We start from the raw sequence: 18,875 nt of genomic DNA, 5'->3' as shown, positions 1-18,875 counted from the left end.
CACACTGATAAGAGCTCACACTTACTGGATGAATTAATCAGTACGCATTCATTCCTACAAACACCTGTTGAGCACCTACTGTGGGCAGGCCCTCTTAGGACCCAGGTCCCAAATTCAGGGAATAGTGGAGAGATGGACAAATAAAATTGGTGTTTATCAGACAAAGATAAATGCTATGAAAAAATGAAAGTGAGGAAGCAGGGTATGGAAGAGTTGGTTGGGGGAATGCAGGCTTAATGCATGGTCAGGGAGCCCTCCCAGAGAAGCCCCAAAGGAGGGAAGGAGCAAGCACACAGATATGTGGGGGGAAGACTCGCATTCAGGCCAGAGGCCGGTGTGGCTGGAGGAGAGTGAGCGAGGGCAGGGCACCTCAGAGAAGAATCTGTTTACAACCACTTCCCTAATCCTCCCAAGAACCCTGTGAGGGGGGGTTGCTATTAGAGCCCCCATTTCACAGATGAGGAGCAGGCGCCTGAAGTCACCAGCTCGTCAGAGGCGGGCCTGGGTTCTCCTCAGGCAGTCCTGTTCCAGAGCCCTCACAGTTCAAGCAGACAGAACCCGGGGAGGCGGCCATTCCCACACTCGCACACATTTGGGGCTGTGGTTCCCCATCTGTGAATGGAAGGGGTTGCTACTCTTGGTTCTCAAGTGGGGTGGAGGCACTCCTGAAGGGCATTTGGGAACGGGGGTGCAGCTTTAGTTGCCATTTGCTGTCCCCTGACCCAGGTTTTTAGTGGGAATCCTTCAGGGAGTGACTAGCCCGCAATTGGGCCTCCTGGTCAGAGGATCCCATAGGGACCTGACTTTGGGGGGAGGGGTTTATGATGAAAATGCTGTCACCCATCTGTCTGTTGTACCTTGGTGGCTTGCTTGTTGCTGTGATGCTGGAAGCTATGACTGACAGGTTTCAGCAGAGCTTCCAGACAAAGACTAGGAAGAAAGGCCTGGAAATCTTCCAAAAATCACCAGTGAAAACCTTATGGATCACAACAGAGCAATGACTGACTTGCTTGCTTTGGACACATGTCATCTGGAGGGATCAGTCGCTGGAGGAGGATATCTCACCCTTGGTGAGGTGGTGTCTTAGGCTGGGTTCTCCAGAGAACAATACCAGTGAAAAAACCCTTTGCTGTCAAGTCTATTCTAACTCATAGCTACCCTATGGGACAGAGTAGAACTGCCCCACAGGGTTTCTAAGCAGTGGCTGATGGATTTGAACTGCCATCCTTTTGGTTAGCAGCTGAACTCTTAACCACTGCACCACCACAGTTTCAATGCACTGAGCCAGAGGTACCCAAAACCAAACCAAAGCCATTGCTGTGGAGTCATTACAACTCACAGCGACCCTGTAGGACACAGTAGAACTGTCCCATGGAGTTTCCAAGGCCGTAATCTTTACCAGAACAGACTGCCATATCGTTCTCCCGCAGAGCGGCTAGTGAGTTTGAACTATCAACCTTTCAGTTAGCACCCAAGCTCTTAATCACTGTGCCACCAGGAGCCCTTGAGGTGGAGGGGGTTGTGGAGGGGGTTATTTTGAGGTGGGGCAGAGTTAGGTACCCACAGCGCGCACACGCGTGCGTGTGTAAATAGAGAAATTTACATCAAGGAAATGGCTCGTGGTTGCAGAGGCTGGAACGTCCCAAGTCGTGGGTCAGGCTGGAGGCTCCTTATGAGTCAAGTAGCTGCAGGGCTGAGGAACCCAAGATTGCAGGTCAGACAGCAGGCTGCTGGCTCACAGGCTGCAGAGGCTGATGGATCCCAAGATTGGCAGGTAAGCTGCTCAAGGTCCAAGAACCAGACGTCAGATGATGAGGCAGATGCAGGATCCAGAGCAGAGCACAAGCCAGCGAGCTTTGCCAGAAAGTCCACATATATTGGATCCAGGCCACACCCCCAAGGAAACTCCCTTTCAGCTGATGGGCTGCTCAGAACAGATCTCTTCATGGAAGTGATTACATTATATCGGATCCTATTATAGAGATGATTACATCATTGCATTGCTGCCAAACTGCATCACAACTGCCAAACCACTGAGAATCATGGCCCAGCCAAGTTGACACACAACCTTAACCATCACAGATGGAATGGCACGACAGCTGCAGTGATGGGCTGGAATGTGCCAGAGATGGTGAGGATAACACAAGACCAGGCAGCGTTTTGTTCTGTTAAACATAGGGTCACCATGAGTAGGAGTCAACTCGATGGCAGCTATCTATCTTTGTGATGAAAACAACACATCTGTCAGGCCACCTGCTGCAGGCTTCACGTGCTTGAACTACGTCACAGAGTCCCCACAACTGTCTCACTGGGTGAGCAACATCATACTCCCCTATAACCAAGAAGGAAACTCATAAATCTCTTGAGCTTGAAATTATGCCCCATGAGACAATCGGGGGAAGGCCAAGTGGAGAATGGTGTTTTCCGCTAGCAAGATCCATTGTAATGTCATGAAACTGAGTAAGAAAACAGAACTATCACTTTGTTATAATGTAGTTGCCATTGAGTCGGCCCCCAACTCACAATAACCCCACGCAGAACACAAGGAAACACTGCCCGATCCTGCACCAGCCCCACTAACGGTTGGGGAACGGACTACTGTGATCCATAGGGTTTTCACTGGCTGAATTTCAGAAGTAGCTCGCCAGGCCTTGCTCCCTAGTCTGTCTTAGTCTGGAAGCTCTGCAAAAAGCTGTTCAGCATCACAGCGACACACAAGCCTCCACCGACAGGAAAGTGGTGGCTACGCATGAGGTGCATCAGCCAGGAATCAAACTCGGGTCTCCCTCATGGAAGGCAAAAATTCTACCCCTGAACCACCAATGTCCTCGTTCATGGAGCACTTGCTGCATGTCTCTTGAGCACTTTAGCAGACATCTGTGTGGCCTGCCCAGTGTGCCCCTGCCGCTTTTCTGGTTCCAGCACTTTGATGTTTCCATAAGGACCCACTCCTCTCCCAATCGATTCAGACGGGGCTGCCTCCCACCCCAGACCGGGCCAGTGAGACTCAAGCCTGGGAAAGGGGACCTCTCTGAGGCACTGAAGTTGCCTGAGCTGCTGGGACCATTTCTCTCCCAAAGGGGGTGAGCCTGACACAGAATGAGCCAACAGAGAAAAAGACCGAGCAGTAGAGCAAAAAAATCATTTGGACCCCTGGATCTTGCCATGCCTGAAGCCAATACTACCTCAATTTTCTAATTCCCCCTTTGTTGCAGTGTGAGTTGAATGTCTGCCACAGGTTATCAAAAGAGCTCAGAGGGAGACAGCTGTTCACCCATGTGACATTTAATCCTCACTACAGCCCTGAGGTGTGGAGAAAATCAGTCCAATTTTGCAGATGAGAAAAAGTGAGGTTCAAAGAGACATAACTTGGGCCAAAGTTAGACAGCCAGCAAGTGCAGGGGTAAGGAGCTGGAGTCCAGCTCTCCCCGATTCTCTGAACTGTGATACTAGGCCACCCACGTTGTGAAGAGAACATTCTGCAATTTGGCATTGGCCCTGCTGGCTCCACCTTCTCTGGTTTGGAGGTGTCGGAAAGCACCCTGGGGATGCCCACCACAGGCTCTCACCCTTACTGGTCCCTTCCAGGCTTCAGGTGCCCCTAGGCCCCACCCACCATCCCCACACACACGGACAGACGCAGGTTTGGCTGCAAAGGAGTCTGGTGTTTAATCTCACGTTCTTGGTGAGCGATGACCAGGAAGGGGAAGGGGATGTCCAACTCGCTCTGGTTTTTGGCTGATTCTGCCAACTCCATCCACCTGGATTTCTCCACGCTACCCACGGACGCACTGGGTGCCAGCTTACGGGTTCACTGGGGGGGATGCAGGGGCAGCTAGGGCGGGTCTCGGGAGGCAAGGTAGGCAGACAGGGTCACGAGGGCAGCTGCATACATACACACGCCCAGCCCGACAGCGAGGACCCCCAGCAGGAAAGCACGGCGGGAGGCAGCCCCTGCCCCCTGGAAGTCTCCCTTGGCCCAAGCCTTGTTGGTCTGTGGAGTAAGTAGGCAGCAGTAACCCAGGCATCCCCTCATCCCCACCCTGCTTCCCGCAGCCCCACCCCTTCTCCCGCAACCCCCTCCCACCCAACCTAACCACACATTCCACAAATAGATATGGAGTACCTACTATGGGTGAGGCACAGCTAGGCACTGGCATACTGGGTGACTGATAAAAACATATAGATAGTGTATTCGTATTTGGAGTCCTGATGATGCAGTGGTTAAGAGCTTGGCTGCTAACCAAAAGGTCGGCAGTTGGAATCCAGCAGCCGTTGTTATGAGTCAGAATTGACTCAAGGGCAGTGAGTTTGGTTTGGATTTGGGTATTACTGTTTGTCACCGTTTTAACTCAGTGGGTCTTCCCGATGCCCTTACAAGGTAGGAATTATTTCCATTTCACAGTTGAAAACAAGGCACAGAGAGGTTAAACAGCTTGCCCAAAATCTCAAGAGTGGGAGACCCAAGATTTGAGTCCAGGTTCTCAACCGCCAAACTGGTCCAACCTCCTACAAGACAGACCTCATCTTTGCCCTGAATGTATCCAAATACTTCTCACCATCTTTTTTTCTCTCCAGGCACAGTCCCTCTTTTTTTTTTTAAATGCGTTTTTCTCTTTTATACCCAGTTCCCTACCCCATTATGTGCAACCATTTTTGTGTTCTTGCAAAGTGCACATGAGGTGATTTTACTACAGAAAATTTCAAACCTCCACAAAAGTAAACAGGATGCCATCCTCAGCCCCTATGTCCCCTTCACCCAGGTTCAGCAATGATCAGTTCATGGCCAGCCTCGTTTCACCTAAACCTTCACACCCTTCACGCACACACTATTCCCCCAGGTACCTGAGAATGTGCACATGTATTGTTTTAACTGAGAAACGGTGTTGCCTTAGCCATCTCTTCCTCCTCCTCATTTTGTCCGCTCTGCACTGTTTGAAGAGCCATCCTTATGGCCCTTGAACCTTCACCCTGTTGCTTTTCCTGCTGCTTAGTACCCTCCATGGTTTATCCACCACATACCCTCTGCACCAACCCCAGTGATGGAGACCAAACCCTCTGTCACGGACTGAGTTCTGACCCCCCAAAATATCTGTCAGCTGGCTGTATTATTAAAATTAGTTGCATCTATTTCTTATTACTTTTTTTAAATTGTGCTTTAAGTGAAAATTTACAGAGCACATTGGTTCCTCATTCAAAAGTTTATACACAAATTGTTTTGTGACATTGGTTGCAGTCCCCACGCTGTGTCAACAGCCTTCCCTTCTCTACCCTGGGTTCCCCGTTTCCATTTGTCCCATTTTCCTGTCCCTTCCTGCCTTCTCGTCTTTGCTTTTGGGCAGGTATTGCCCATTTGGTCTCATATACTTGACTGAGCTAAGAAGCACATTCCTCACCCTGTGTTATTTGTTTGTCTTATAGACCCATGTCATCTTTGGCTGAAGGGTGAACTTTGGGAGTGAGTTCAGTTCTGAGTTAAAAGGGTATGTGGAGTCCATAGCCTCGGGGTTCCTCCACTCTGTCAGTTTTTGTTACTTTTTTAAATGTGCTTACTAAAAAGTTTTAGTTTACATATGTGGCTTGTATTAGATTTCTATTAGTGCTAATCTACAGAGCCCTGCAGTCATTTATTCATTCACGCTTGTTTGCAGATATGCATTTCACAAATACTTAAGTGCGTACAACATGCCAGATTCAGTGATAAACAGGAGCTGATCCCTGCCCTTGGGGCGCTCACATGATACCAGGGGAGGGAAGCAGAGGAAACCCTAAATGAGGAACTAAATACATAGATAATTCTAAGTAGTGGTCTAGGCAGTGTAGCAAATAAAGGGTCAGAGAGTGATGAGGCGTGTGCTGCTTTAGTTATGATGGTCAGGACAGAAGAGGCAACTGAGCAAAAGTCGCCTACCATGTGACAGGTCTCACCCTTACCTTCAGATCTCAGCTTGAGCACCGTTTCCTTGTGGAATCTTCCCTAACCTTAACCACTGGATAAAACCCCACTATTAGATGCCCCCTTGCACCACACAGAGTCCCTAGGTGGTGCAAGCGGTGAACGTACTGTGCTGTGCTAACAGTAAAGGTTGACAGTTTGAGTCTACCCAGAGGTGCCTCAGAACAAAGGCCTGGCAATCTACTTCCAAAAGATCAGCCATTGAAAACCCTATGGAGCACAGTTCTCTTGACACCCAGGGGATTGCCATGAGCCACGAGCCGGAATCAACTCGACACAACTGGTTTTTTTGCTAGTACTATCTGCCTCTGCTTTGTATGTCTGACCAAGCAGCACTTTTACTCATGTTTACAGGATTATCAGGATAAGATCTGTGCAACCCACCAGGACTATAAACTCCATGAGGGCAAAAAAATAAATTAAAAAACCTGTTGCCATCCTTAGGCTAATTTCTACTTTCCTGTGTGTTAGATCCTTGGATTGGCTCTTTCAACCTCAGTTTACTCTTTGGAGAAGTGTTGTTGTCGTCAGGTGCCGTCAAGTCAGTTCCGACTCATAGTGACCCTGTGTACAACAGCATGAAACTCTGCCCAGTCCTGCACCACCCTCACAATCCTTGTTATGCTGAAGCCCGTTGCTTGAGAAGTCAGAGAGCTAAAAACTACATTTCCCAGAGCCCTCTGCAGCTAGGGCTCCGGTCAGAGGCAGCTGGCTATTGCTGCTGGTTAGTGAGGAAGTCCCGATGTGCTTTCTTCAGCTTCCTGGGGATCAAGAAACAAGTGATAGCAGCTTCTTGCTCTCACTCTTGCTCCAGCATCACAGCTATGGGTGTCCCTTCTCCAGCCTCCTAGCATCTGTTAGGCAAGCATGGCTGTGAGTCGCCTCGGAGGCAGCAGTTCCCCAAGTAGGCCGGTTCCAAGGTGTTCTATGGAGAGTTGTTCCAAAAGGCCCAGCTCCTTCAGCTCCTCCTGCGATTTTACAAGCACCTGAGCCCCTATATTAGTCCTCATTTCCCCCTTACTGGTCTCCCTCGCTTCTCCACTTGCCCCCCAAAAGTATTCACTACACGGTAGCCAGAGGGATCCTAAGCCAGCTCATGTCCCACCTCTGCTTGCTCATGGCCCTCCTGTGGCTCCATCTCAGGGTAGAAGCCAAAGTCCTTACAATGGCCCAGGAGGCCCCACATGACCAGACCTGTTCCTTCTGTGATCACCTCTTGCCATCTGCTCCCTCCCTCACTCCACTCCAGCCCCCTCCCTGCTCCTTGGACAGACATTACACACTCTTGCTTGAGCCCCTCACCCTGGCTGTCCCCTCTCTCTGGAATGCTCTCCCCTCAGGTATCCACATGGCTAACTTCATCCCTTCAGTCCAACATCATCATCCCCTAAGGCCTTCCAAGGCCACCTCACCTAAAACTTTATTCGCACTGCCACCCACACTTCTTGTCACTCTCCCTGCCTGATTTTCCTCCTTAGCATATTGCTTACTATAAATTTACGTATTTATCTTGTTTATGGTTGGTCTCAACTGGAACATCACTGCCCCATAGGCAAAGGTCTTTGTTTGGTTCACTGCTGTATTCCCGGTACTGAAAACAGGGCCTAACACATAGTAGGCACTCAGTAATGTTAGAATAAACAGTAAATCCCTTCTTAATGTCTAATGTGGTTTTGTTTCCTGTACTGAAGCCTGGGGACCCAGCACAGTGCCTGGCCCACAGTAGGTGTTCCAGAGGTATATGCCAAATCAAAGAATGAATAGAGCCCATCAATACACACCCCACAGACACACATGGGGACACGCATATGCATGTACATACACAGATACACACTGCACACATCCAGAGACATCACACAATATACATGCACACACAGACAAACGCAAACACCACACAATGCAGAGCTGTCACACAATATATAATAGGGCATCACACAACATACACACAGAGACATCACACATACACACACACAGAGACCCCCACACAATACACACAGAGACACCACACAATATACACACACATACAGAGATGTCATACAATATACACACAGGGGCACCACACACCATACACACATACAGAGACATCGCACATACGCACACACAGAGCTATCACACAGGCACTACACAACATACACACAGAGACATCACACAATACACACACAGGGACCAATACACACACACACACACACACGGAGAGACCCCACACAGAGACACTGCACAATATACACACACGCACAGAGACCACACAATGCTCACACGCACACATTATAGAGACACTACACAATACGCACACATTATAGAGACACTACACAATACGCACACGTTCAGAGACACTACACAATACACACACGTTCAGAGACACTACACAATACACACACACAGAAATACCACACAATGCACACACATGGTCAGAGACATCCCACAATATATACACACATGCACACAGAGACCCCATACAGTACCCATTCACATCCATCCAGAGGCACCACAAAATACACACACACACAGACTGACCTTCTGGGCCAGGCAGAACGCGGCAATGCCCACAGGCCAGAAACAGCAGAGCATGGAGAAGACGGCCAAGCCGAGGTGGTCGTGGGGTAGAAGCGGGGAGAGACGGCCGCCCCCATCCCAGTCCGAGTCACTGTCACTGGATGACGTGGCCTATGGGCAGGGGAGAGCCTAGGTGGGCATCTCCACCCACCTTCCCTACCCTACTGCTCTGCTCCCCATACCCCCAAAGACCAATACCAGGGCTCCCCAGAGACACAAAGAGAGAAAAACGTTCCAAGAGGTGGGCTCTTGGTTTTTTGCATCTCGAATCCCTTTGAGGGGAAGCTGTGGACTGTGTCTCCAGAGAAAAGCCCTATCTAAACCCAAAGTTTTCAGTTCAGTTTCAAGGGGCTCACAGGCCCAATCACAGACAGCTGCAATTGTTTATAAACACTGAGTTAAAAACTCCTGAAGTGGAGACAGATGCCGTCAGGGACAGGAACCTGCAAAAAGATGGAGACTAGGGAAGGCACTTTGGTATCTGCTAATGGTGGCCTAAGTTACTAGGACCAACCTGCCTGCTGAAAATGATAGATTTTAGATAAAATAAATGTTTTCTTAAATCTTACAACCATCAAAGAGCTCACAAGACTGTAAGGAATTGCTGTAAAGCCAAAACAAGTGAAAATCATTAAGAGGTTAAATGAGCAGAAAAGGACCCTTTGCCATGCAGGCATCTACCAATCCCAGAAAATGTAAACTTCCATTCAAACCTTGAACTAGATTAAAAATGATCCCTAACCGGTAGTGCCCCTAGGCAGCTGGCAGAAGCAAACCAAGTCCTCTCTATAGAAAGGTACCTTCCTTCTAGGCCTCAAGTTATTCTCCTAAAAATAATTTTTTAAACACAATGACCAGCACACAGTCAAAGATAGCCAGGCACACAAGGAACCAAGAATGAGAACCAGCAGAAATAAGGTGGCCCTCAAAGTCTTCAGACACTGGAATTATCAGACACAATGTAACAATGATGCTTACCATGCGTGGTAGATTGTATTTTCCAAAAATGGCCATAACAATCTCTCCCATGCTACATGTTCCTCCTATAGTGTGACTCTGATACTCCTATCAAAGGGTTAGGTCTATGTTAGGTCTAGGCAGACTTGGGACTCACTGTAGCTAACAGAATGAGGTAGAAGTCGTGCTGCATGACTTCCAAGGCTAAGTCAGAGAAGGTGAGGCAGCTTCTGCTTTGTTGAATCACTTGTGCTGGAGGCATGTAAGTAGCCTCACTGCCTTGAAGCCGCCATATTGTGAGGAAGCACAACCTAACCCACACAGAGAGACCATATGGAGAAGCTCTGAGACTACATGAAGAGAAATACACAGCCAGTCCCCAGCTGCTTCAGCCCCACACTATTCCAGCTCCAGCTGACTGCAACCACATGAAAGACCCTGAGGCAGAACCACCCAACTGAGTCCTCCCCAAATTCCTGACCCACAGGAACTGTGAAACATAACAATGATTGTTGTTATTTTAAGCTACTGAGTTTTGGGGTGATTTGTCATGCAGCAAAAGGAACTGGAAATCCATGTTCAAGAAACGAAAGACAAGGAATAAGAAATTTCAAAAAGTCACATTCACATGGATAAAAAGAGACCAGGACGAATGGAGGCCAGAGGTGCGTCAGAGGTACATCAGCTCTGGAAAGAGATGGACAGATAGAGAAGAGGGGAGTCAGAGATCAGAGGGAAAACATAACAGGCACCCAGAGGCCAGGAAACAGATGAGAAACAAATCTGAAGAAACAAAGGTAAAGAAACCAGAAGAGATACAGAAATAGGAATAACCATAACTGGAAATCTAGGAAGCCCACATACAGTTGGGAAGTGAGGGCCCAGGCCTAAGCTGCCCAGCCTCCCAGATGTTGGGCACAGCTGGGTTCACCTACAGCCCCCTCCCTGAGCTCCCTCTAAGGCCTGTGGCTCCTACCTCAAGGTCAAGGTGCCCAAGTTCCCCCAGGCCAGCGCTCACAGAGGGAAGAGGTGGTGGTGGGGACTGCCAACCCCTCAGAGACTCTGCAAAGGCTGTCTCCCTCAAAGGGGGCCCCAGCTCAGCCTTGCCAGGCTTCTGGGCAGGGGGCTCACAGCCTGCGCCCACCAGCAGAGGCTGCTGGAGCTCACGAAGACCGGGGCTATCCATGGCTAAGGGGAGTCTCCTGGACACGTATCCTGGGTTGAGGAAGAAAAGAAAGATAAGTTATATAAGTCTCACCTTCACCCTTCCCCTGACCCACCCCCAGGCCAGTCAATCTAGAGACTCAAGGCAAAGACTGGTTAGTTCAATAACCCTCAGGCCCATTTTAGAGATAGGAAAACTGAGACCCAGAGAGTGAAGGAGGCTGGCCCAAGTTGGGAAGAAAACTCTGGGTTCTTCTCACCTCAGGCCAAAACCATGAGGTTCCCCTCACCTCAGGCCACGCACCTGTTGCACGTTTATTCGAAAACATGCGTTGCTACTTTCTTGCTCTGTGAATCCTATACATACTCATTTTGGGTTCACACACCCCTGACCGCCCATCTGGGCTCATACACCTCTCCCAGACCCATATACCCTTCACACACTCATTCCTCACCCCATCCCCATGGGCCCTTTGCACTTCACTCTAGTCCACATCCCCCCAGGTCCCCTAAGCCTGCACATCCTTGTACCCAAGTCCCTGGCCACACATCCCATCCAGGTGAGCCCAACCCCCTCCTCCACCCACACATCTCTGAGACTCCTTGAATATCTGCCCCAAATAACATCAGCTCCCAGGAAAACACCCCTCCCAGGCCCCTAGTCTTCTCAAACATTCATCCCAAATGACTCCTTGCTTGCTTCTAACCCCACAGCATCGCAGCCCCCTCCCCTGCCACCCACATGTGCAGGACTCCCACACATCCCTTCTGTGTGCCCCTCAGTACTTCCTTTGCACACCTGCCCCAAGCACTCATGGATTCACACACCCCTCCCAGGCCCTTGCCCCCACAACTCTCTATACATTCACCAGCTCCCCAAACGCCTCCTGGTTTACCCCAATGCTCCTCGGCACACCTCCCCCCATAACACCCCCAACCTCACCCCCCCGCCACACACACACTCAACACAGTCACAAAGAAGGTTCTTCACGCTCCATGATCCCCCCTAGGGGCCCCAAAGCCCTTGTCACTCTAAACCTGGGTTGAGCCGATTTCCTCGCCAAGGGTTTGCCTCCCCATGGCGAGGCAGCCCCAACGCCCACACCCCGGGGAGGGACGGTGCCCCCCCCACCTCCGCCCCTCACTCACCGTACCGGCTGCACTCCGGGACCTCCTGGGTCCCCCGACCCTGCACCCCAATAAGTGGGGGGGCTCCGTGAGCTGGGCGCTCACGGGGTCCAGGCCTGGGGGAGCCGGGTATGCGCACTCGCTCTACACCCCCTCATCACCCCGGGCCCGCAGCGCGCGGGGGCGGGATGGGGGCGGGGCAGTGGCCTTCCGGGCTCCGCCCCTCCGCCGCGGCGGGGCGGGGGCCTTGAACGCCGACGTCAGCGCCCAGGCGCAGGCCCTGCTACACCGGCTGTGCGGGAGCGGAGGGATTTCCCGAGGACCGGGGCCTGATCAGCAGCCCCTTACGGCAAAGCGCTAGCACAAACGCTACTTGCAGGGAGAGGGGGCGCCCCGAATTCTCCAGGGCCTTCTTGGCTTGGCCCCGCCCCCCCCGTCTTGGTGCCCAATAACGACAACTTGTATTTGCACTGTTCTAAGTGCTATATTTTATGTGCTATATATACACACTTCCACATTTATTCTTCCGAACAACCCCAGGAGGCCCTATCGTTTATTGTCCCCGTTTTACACAGAAGGAAACAAGCGCAGAGAGGTTAGGTTATTCGCCTAAAATCACACCACTAGTTCATTGAGTGCAGACAATGCCCTGGCCCTGTATTAAATATTTTACGTTCCCCACTGCGTTGATTCCTCTCCGTAGCTCAATTTTTATCCCCATTTTGCAGATAAGGAAACTGAGGCTCAGAGGGGCGTGCTCACCTGGCCACGGTGAACAGCTGGTATGAGGAGGGGCGGTTAGTAACCCCAGCCCATCTCAAGGGGATGGGAAAAAGCTGAGGCAGAAGGTGGGATGGATCCTTCCAGCGACAGGAGTCTGAGATGGAGTGCGGCCACAATGTTCGTTGGTGCAAATCAAAAACCAGTCCCAATTCCGACTCATAGCGACTCTGTAGGAAACAGCCGAACTGCCCTATACAGTTTCCAGGGAGCAGCTGCTGGATTCAAACTGCCGACCTTTCGGTTAGCAGCCGAGCTTTTAACCACTGAGTCAGCAGGGCCCCCAGTCGATGCAGGTGGTGGTTAAAGTCTGTTTGGGCCACACAGACCTGGGTTCCCATCTGGGCTCTGCAAGTTACTTGCTGTGTAGCCTCCGGACAATGGTTTCACCTGTCTGATCCTGTTTCTTTTTTTTTTTTTAATATAATTTTTTAAATTTTGTCGTTGTTGGGAATATACACAGCAAAAATGCACAAATTCAAAGATTTCTACATGTACAATTCAGTTACATCGATTCTATTCTTCGAGTTGTGCAACCATTCTCACCCTCCTTTTACAAGCTGTTCCTCCCCCATTACCATAAACTTGCTGCCCCCTAAATTTCCTATCTAACCTTTCGAGTTGCTGTTGTCAATTTGATCCCGTATAGATAGATCTTAAAAGGGCATAACGCTCATTGTTTACCAGATAAGCTAGACTATTGTTCGGTTTTAAGAAAACTTCAGGGGATATTTTTGGTTTAAGGTTTAATGATTATCTCAGGTAAATAGTTTTAGCGGTTCATCCAGCCTCCATGGCTCCAGAAAATCTAGATTCCATGAGAATTTGAAATTCTGTTTTGCATTTCCCTCCTTTTGATCAGGATTCTTCTATAGAATCTTTGTTCACAGTTTTCAGTTATGGTAGCCGGGCGCCATGCAGTTCTTCTGGTCTCATGGTAAAGGAGGCACTTGTTTATGGAGAAAATTAGCCACACATTCCATTTCCTCCAATTTCTGATTCTCCTTCTTCCTCTGTTGTTCCAGGCGAATACAGACCAATTATTGTGCCTTGAATGGCCACATGTAAGCTTTTAAGACAAACTAGGAGGTAGAACAGAAGCACTGAACACATTATTAGGCCAGTTAACTGGGATGTCCTGTGAAATGATGACCCTAAACCTCCAAACAAAGGAAGCAAATTCCATGAAGTTTTTGGTTGTACCTAGCAGCGTCAGCAGCTACTCTTTTTTTTTTTTCTTTTTGTCATTATACATATATATCACACAACTTTGGCCAATTCAACTTTTTACAAGTATACAACTTATTGACAGCAATTACATTAATTGGCTGTGCAGCCCTACCCTTAATCAATGGAATTTTTCCATCACCATAAACCAAAACTCAGTACTCCATAAGGAATAACCCTTCCCCCTTCCCCTCTCCCTCCCACCCCTGGTAGCCTCTAATAAACTTTGGTCTCTGTACATTTACCTTTTCTTGTCTTTTTATATAAGTGATGATCCCCAGCTTCTTCAGTAAAATGGGTGAAATGCTCCCTGCCTCATAAATGTGATAACAATACTTAAAGCACTTAGATCAGGTGCAATAACAAATGTCCAACATTTAGCCAAGGCCTGGCACAGTAGACGCTCTGAACATGTTTGATGGTCATTATTGTTTTTGTTTACACCTACCCTCCTTGCCTTGCAGGCCTCCACCTCCTCCAGGGAGCCCACCCCTGCTTGCCTCCCCTTCGCAGAAGCCCTCAACCAGATTAGAGGATTCCCCAGCCCTGAGGTGGTGCCAGAGTGGAGTTTCCTTGCTTCTAGGCTCTGTGCCAAGAGCCCAGACACTGGAGCTGGCACGGGCCCCACTCCTGGAGAGAGCAGATGGCATCTGTGAGTGCACTTGGCTCAGCCAGAGTTTCTGGCAGATGAGGAGGAGGCAGGAAGGCCCAGGGAAGGATAGACGAGAGGGAGGAGAGAGCAGGATTGTTTTACCCAGAAAAGGTACCCTGTTACTCTCTATCTCCTTAACCTTGCTGATGTTGTTTTTTCATATCGGTTCTCACTATGAGACATTGTACTACATATTTCTTTTGTTTGTAGACTGGGTCCCCCTGTCATGGATTGAATTGTGTCCCTCCAAAATATGTGTCAGCTTGGTTAGGCCATGATTCCCACTATTGTGTGGTTGTCCTCCATTTTGTGATTGTTATTTTATGTTAAAGAGGATTAGGGTGGGATAGTAACGCCCTTATGCAGCTGACATCCCTGATCCAATGTAAAGGGAGTTTCCCTGGGGTGGGGCCTGCACCACCTTTTCTCTCTCAACAGATAAAAAGGAAAGGGAAGCAAGCAGAGAGCTGGGGACTTCATACCACCAAGAAAGCAGCGCCGAGAGCAGAGCACGTCCTTTGGACCTGAGGTTCCTGCGCTGAGATGCTCCTAGACCAAGGGAAGACTGATGACAAGGACCTTCCTCCAGAGCCTACAGAGAGAGAAAGCCATGCCCTGGAGCCCGTGCCCCGAATTCAGACTTCAAGCCTACTGGACTGTGAGAGGATAAACTTCTGTTTGTTAAATCCATCCACTTGTGGTATTTCTGTTATAGCAGCACTAGATAACCAAGACACTGCTCATGTCAGTGTCAACTCACGACGGCTGGAATATGGTCTGTTTTGTTCACTGCTGTGCCTCAGGTCCTAGAATAGTGCCTGGCACAAAGTAGGCCCTCCATACATATTTATGGGACTAAGGCATAAATTCCCTCTGGAATCGCTAAACTCTGCAGGCCCCTTTGTCCCCCCAGACCACCCCAATTAGATCTCTCTGGCCACCACGGCCTTGAAAGAACCTCACTTCTTTCGCGGGTCAAAAAAGGTCCAGGCCTTAGAGTTTGTGATGATCTCAGAATATGATTCTAGCAAGGACCACGAGTGGAGGCTTCAACAACTGAGGGAAATGTTCGTAAGGAACCAAACCAAACCAAATCCATTGCCACTGAGTCTATTCTGACGACTCCATATGTGTACGAGTAGAACTGCCCCATAGCGTTCTCAAGGCTGTGACCTTTTGGAAGCAGATCTCCAGGCCTATCTTCCCAGGGGACTTTGGGTGGATTCAAACTGCTAATCCTTTGGTTAGTCGTCAAGCCCTTAACCATCTATGCCACCCAGGGACTCCTTGATGAGGAACAACACGATATTTATGTAGTCTCAAAGTATCTCTCTCCAGATGACGGATTTATTACAAAGGGAAAAAGTAGTGGAGAAAACTGGCAGACACCAACCACGTTAATCAAGTGATAGAAGTTAACATCACCGTTAAGGGGACAAACTGACACTACGTGCCTCCTGATCTTACGCACTGAGAAGGACATGACATCACTTCTGTGGTGTTTCTGCCAAAAGTGCATAATCTGGATCTAATCATAAGGAAACGTGACAAAGCCAAATTGAGGGACAGTCTATAACATAGTTGGCCTGTATGCTTTAAAAATACCAATGCCATAAAAAATAATAATTAAAAAAAGAAAAAATGTAAAAGCTGGCAAGGCTATTTCAGCTTAAGAGAGACTGAATAAAAAGTGTGATCCAGGAGGGAGGAGGGGATAGCAATATAGTATGTTTTTAGGAAGTGAGGAAATTTGTATAAACTATGTATTATATTATATATACCATTCTAAGGAGAGGAGCCCTGAGCTTGGCTGCTAACCAAAAGGCCGGCAGTTCGTATCTACTAGGCGCTCCTTGGAAACTCTGTGGAACAGTTCTCAGTCCTATAGGGTCGTTATGAGTTGGAATCAACTAGACGGCAATGGGTTTGGTGTGGTTTTGGTTTGGACCTCACTGGCAGAATGTTATTCCGGTTCTAATGCATTGAACGCCAAAGTGGGATCCTTTCGAGATGCAAGAATCTCAGCAGCCCTGAGTTGGAGCTTCGTTTGTGAAGATGGGGCATTCGATTAGGTGATACTTCCTGGATGTGCTTGTTTTGTAAACTTTTGCCCCTTTCTTCTGTATTCCTGCAAGATAATGATACCTAGCGGGTTGTTAGTCTGTTCTCCTGAGAATTGTCTCATCACGAGAACGCGCTCTTCTTAGCTCTCATTCATTCAGAGCACCCATCTTTTCTCTGCTTCCATTCATTGCGGCCAAGGGTTGCTGCTCCGCTAATGTCGGGTTCAGAATTCTGCTCTGTAGTCTTCCAGGACTTCTTGTCTCGTCTGTGAATAGTAAGTAATGGCTTTGCAATTAAGGAAACTGCATTGCATTGGGAATTTTGAAGAGACAGTGACTGCTGTAAGGCTTTCCTTACCGCATTCAATCTTAGGCCCTCATCCTTGCTTCCACGTGTAGCTGATGTCAGGCTCAGCTGTGAGCTCTTCAGCAATGTTCAAAGGCTGCTTGCTTCTTGTTTCTTAGATTTTAGTACCTTTTTTTTTGTTTGTTTTTGCAGTATTGCAGAATGTATAATTGCAATTATGTTCCTGAGGTAAAAAAAATTTATTTCAGGTAGTTGGGAAGGAGTCTTCATTTAGGTAATTATCTCCCATTTTGTTTTCTCACTTTTGTTTGGAGTTATGCTGTAGTAGTTATCCTAGATTTATGGAGCCAACGACTTTTTTTTTTTTTTTGGCTACATCCATCTGTTTTAGAAATGACGAAGAAATTTAGAAGCACTGAAGAAGTAACAGGATATTATTTTCCTCTGCCCGACTATGACACCTCCGCTGATGATGCCGGTGATGATTCATCTATTGACCTCGTAGATAATGCTGAATCTGAGTCAAGTTCTGAAAGTGGGAACAACATCAGCGCCCTGATGGGTAGAGGTAAGGAAGTGATGGATGGAGCAGGGGAACCAAACTAAACCACCAAACCCATTGCCATTGAGTCGATTCCAACTCATAGCGACCCTACAGGACAGAATAGAACTACACCAGAGGGTTTCTAAGGAGTGTCTGGTGAATTTGAACTGCCAGCGTTTTGGTTAGCAGCCACAGCACTTAACCACTACACCACCAGGGCTTCCGGAGCAGGGGACAGGGATGGATTAAGTGGCGATGATTATGATGTAGGTGAATGGTCCAAGGGTGTCTCCTACTTTGAAAATCTAAGTGTCACAGCTGGTATGCCTTCCCAGATGTCCCTGTCTTGGAAGAGTCAGAGATTATTTTCTGTTAATACTTTATGGAAGAGATGTTGGAAACTATAAATGACCAAACTAATCTCCACGCAACACAGGAGCGCATTGAATGTTTTAAAGGGAGGAGTATTACAAGTCCCTCCATTATGTTTCCATAGAGGAATAAAGTCACTCATTGCTGTGCATGTACTGATGGGCATACACGTCATCCTGGCACACAAGCATTATTGGTCCAGTGACGCCGGCCTGGGTGTTGTTTTGATTCAAGAAATAATGAGTAAAGGCAGATTCATAAAACTGATCAAGAACATGTACTGTAATGACAATTCAAAAGCTGTGGCAAGAAGGGAACCAGGCTATGACAGGGTTCACAAATTGCGCTCTTTTTATCCATGTGTTCAGTATTCACCCAAAGAAGGTGTATAGGCCGTCATGGCTTTCCTTACCCTGCATCAATGAAAGCATGGTGCCGTTCACAGGAAAATCATCAATAAAACAACACGTGCCCATGAAGCTCGTCAGACGTGGGTAAAAAGAGTGGTGTTTGGCAGACTCTAAAATGGACTTTGTGACTAACTTTGACATATATTGTGGAAAAAGACAGGAAACCGATGAGCCATCTCTATCTGTTGAACAGAGTATGGTGTTAGGCTATGTCAGCCATGGTCCCATACTCAGAGGCTCGTATTATTGTTATTATTAGCTGCCATTGAGTCAGTTCCAACTCACAGCGACCCTATGTACAACGGAATGAAACACTGCCTGGTACTACGCCATCCTCACAATTGTTGTTATTACGTTTGAGCTCATTGTTGCAGCCACTGTGTCACTCCATCTCGTTGAGGGTCTTCTTTTTTTGCTGGCCCTCTACTTTACCAAGCATGATGTCCTTCTCCAGGGACTGGTCTCTCCTGATAACATGTCCAAAGTATGTGAGACAAAGTCTCAGTATCATTGCTTCTAAGGAGCATTCTGGCTGTACTTCGCCCAAGACAGATTTGTTTGTTCTTCTGGAAGTCCATGGTACATTCAGTATCCTTCGCCAGTGCCATAGTTCAAAGGCATCAGTACCTCGGTTATCCTTACTCATTGTCCGGCTTTCACATGCATATGAAGCGGCTGAAAATACCATGGCTTAGATCAGGCACACCTTAGTCCTCAAAGTGATGTCTTTGTTTTTTCCCAATTGAAAGAGGTCTTTTGCAG

At 48.4% G+C, this 18,875-nt stretch overlaps 1 protein-coding gene across 3 annotated transcripts; it reads right to left on the bottom strand.

Annotated features, from left to right (window-relative positions):
• Window positions 1–22: 22 nt before the first annotated feature.
• Window positions 23–11,939, bottom strand: TMEM91 (transmembrane protein 91). Of its 3 annotated transcripts, none has more exons than XM_064293708.1 (4): window positions 11,780–11,939; window positions 10,443–10,681; window positions 8,471–8,620; window positions 23–3,994 (listed from the first exon to the last, which is right to left on the bottom strand). In XM_064293708.1, the coding sequence occupies exons 2-4, from the start codon at window positions 10,650–10,652 to the stop codon at window positions 3,836–3,838; spliced, it is 519 nt and encodes a 172-aa protein (XP_064149778.1). In that variant the 5' UTR covers window positions 10,653–10,681; window positions 11,780–11,939; the 3' UTR covers window positions 23–3,835. The 3 variants fall into 3 exon arrangements, with proteins under 3 accessions (XP_064149778.1, XP_064149779.1, XP_064149780.1); XM_064293709.1 differs by having other exon boundaries at window positions 11,785–11,939; XM_064293710.1 differs by lacking the exon at window positions 23–3,994 and adding an exon at window positions 4,111–6,924.
• Window positions 11,940–18,875: the final 6,936 nt, after the last annotated feature.

Source organism: Loxodonta africana, chromosome 11, assembly GCF_030014295.1.
Source record: "Loxodonta africana isolate mLoxAfr1 chromosome 11, mLoxAfr1.hap2, whole genome shotgun sequence".
NCBI lineage: Eukaryota > Metazoa > Chordata > Mammalia > Proboscidea > Elephantidae > Loxodonta > Loxodonta africana.
This window is presented reverse-complemented; position numbering and strand designations above follow the sequence as displayed.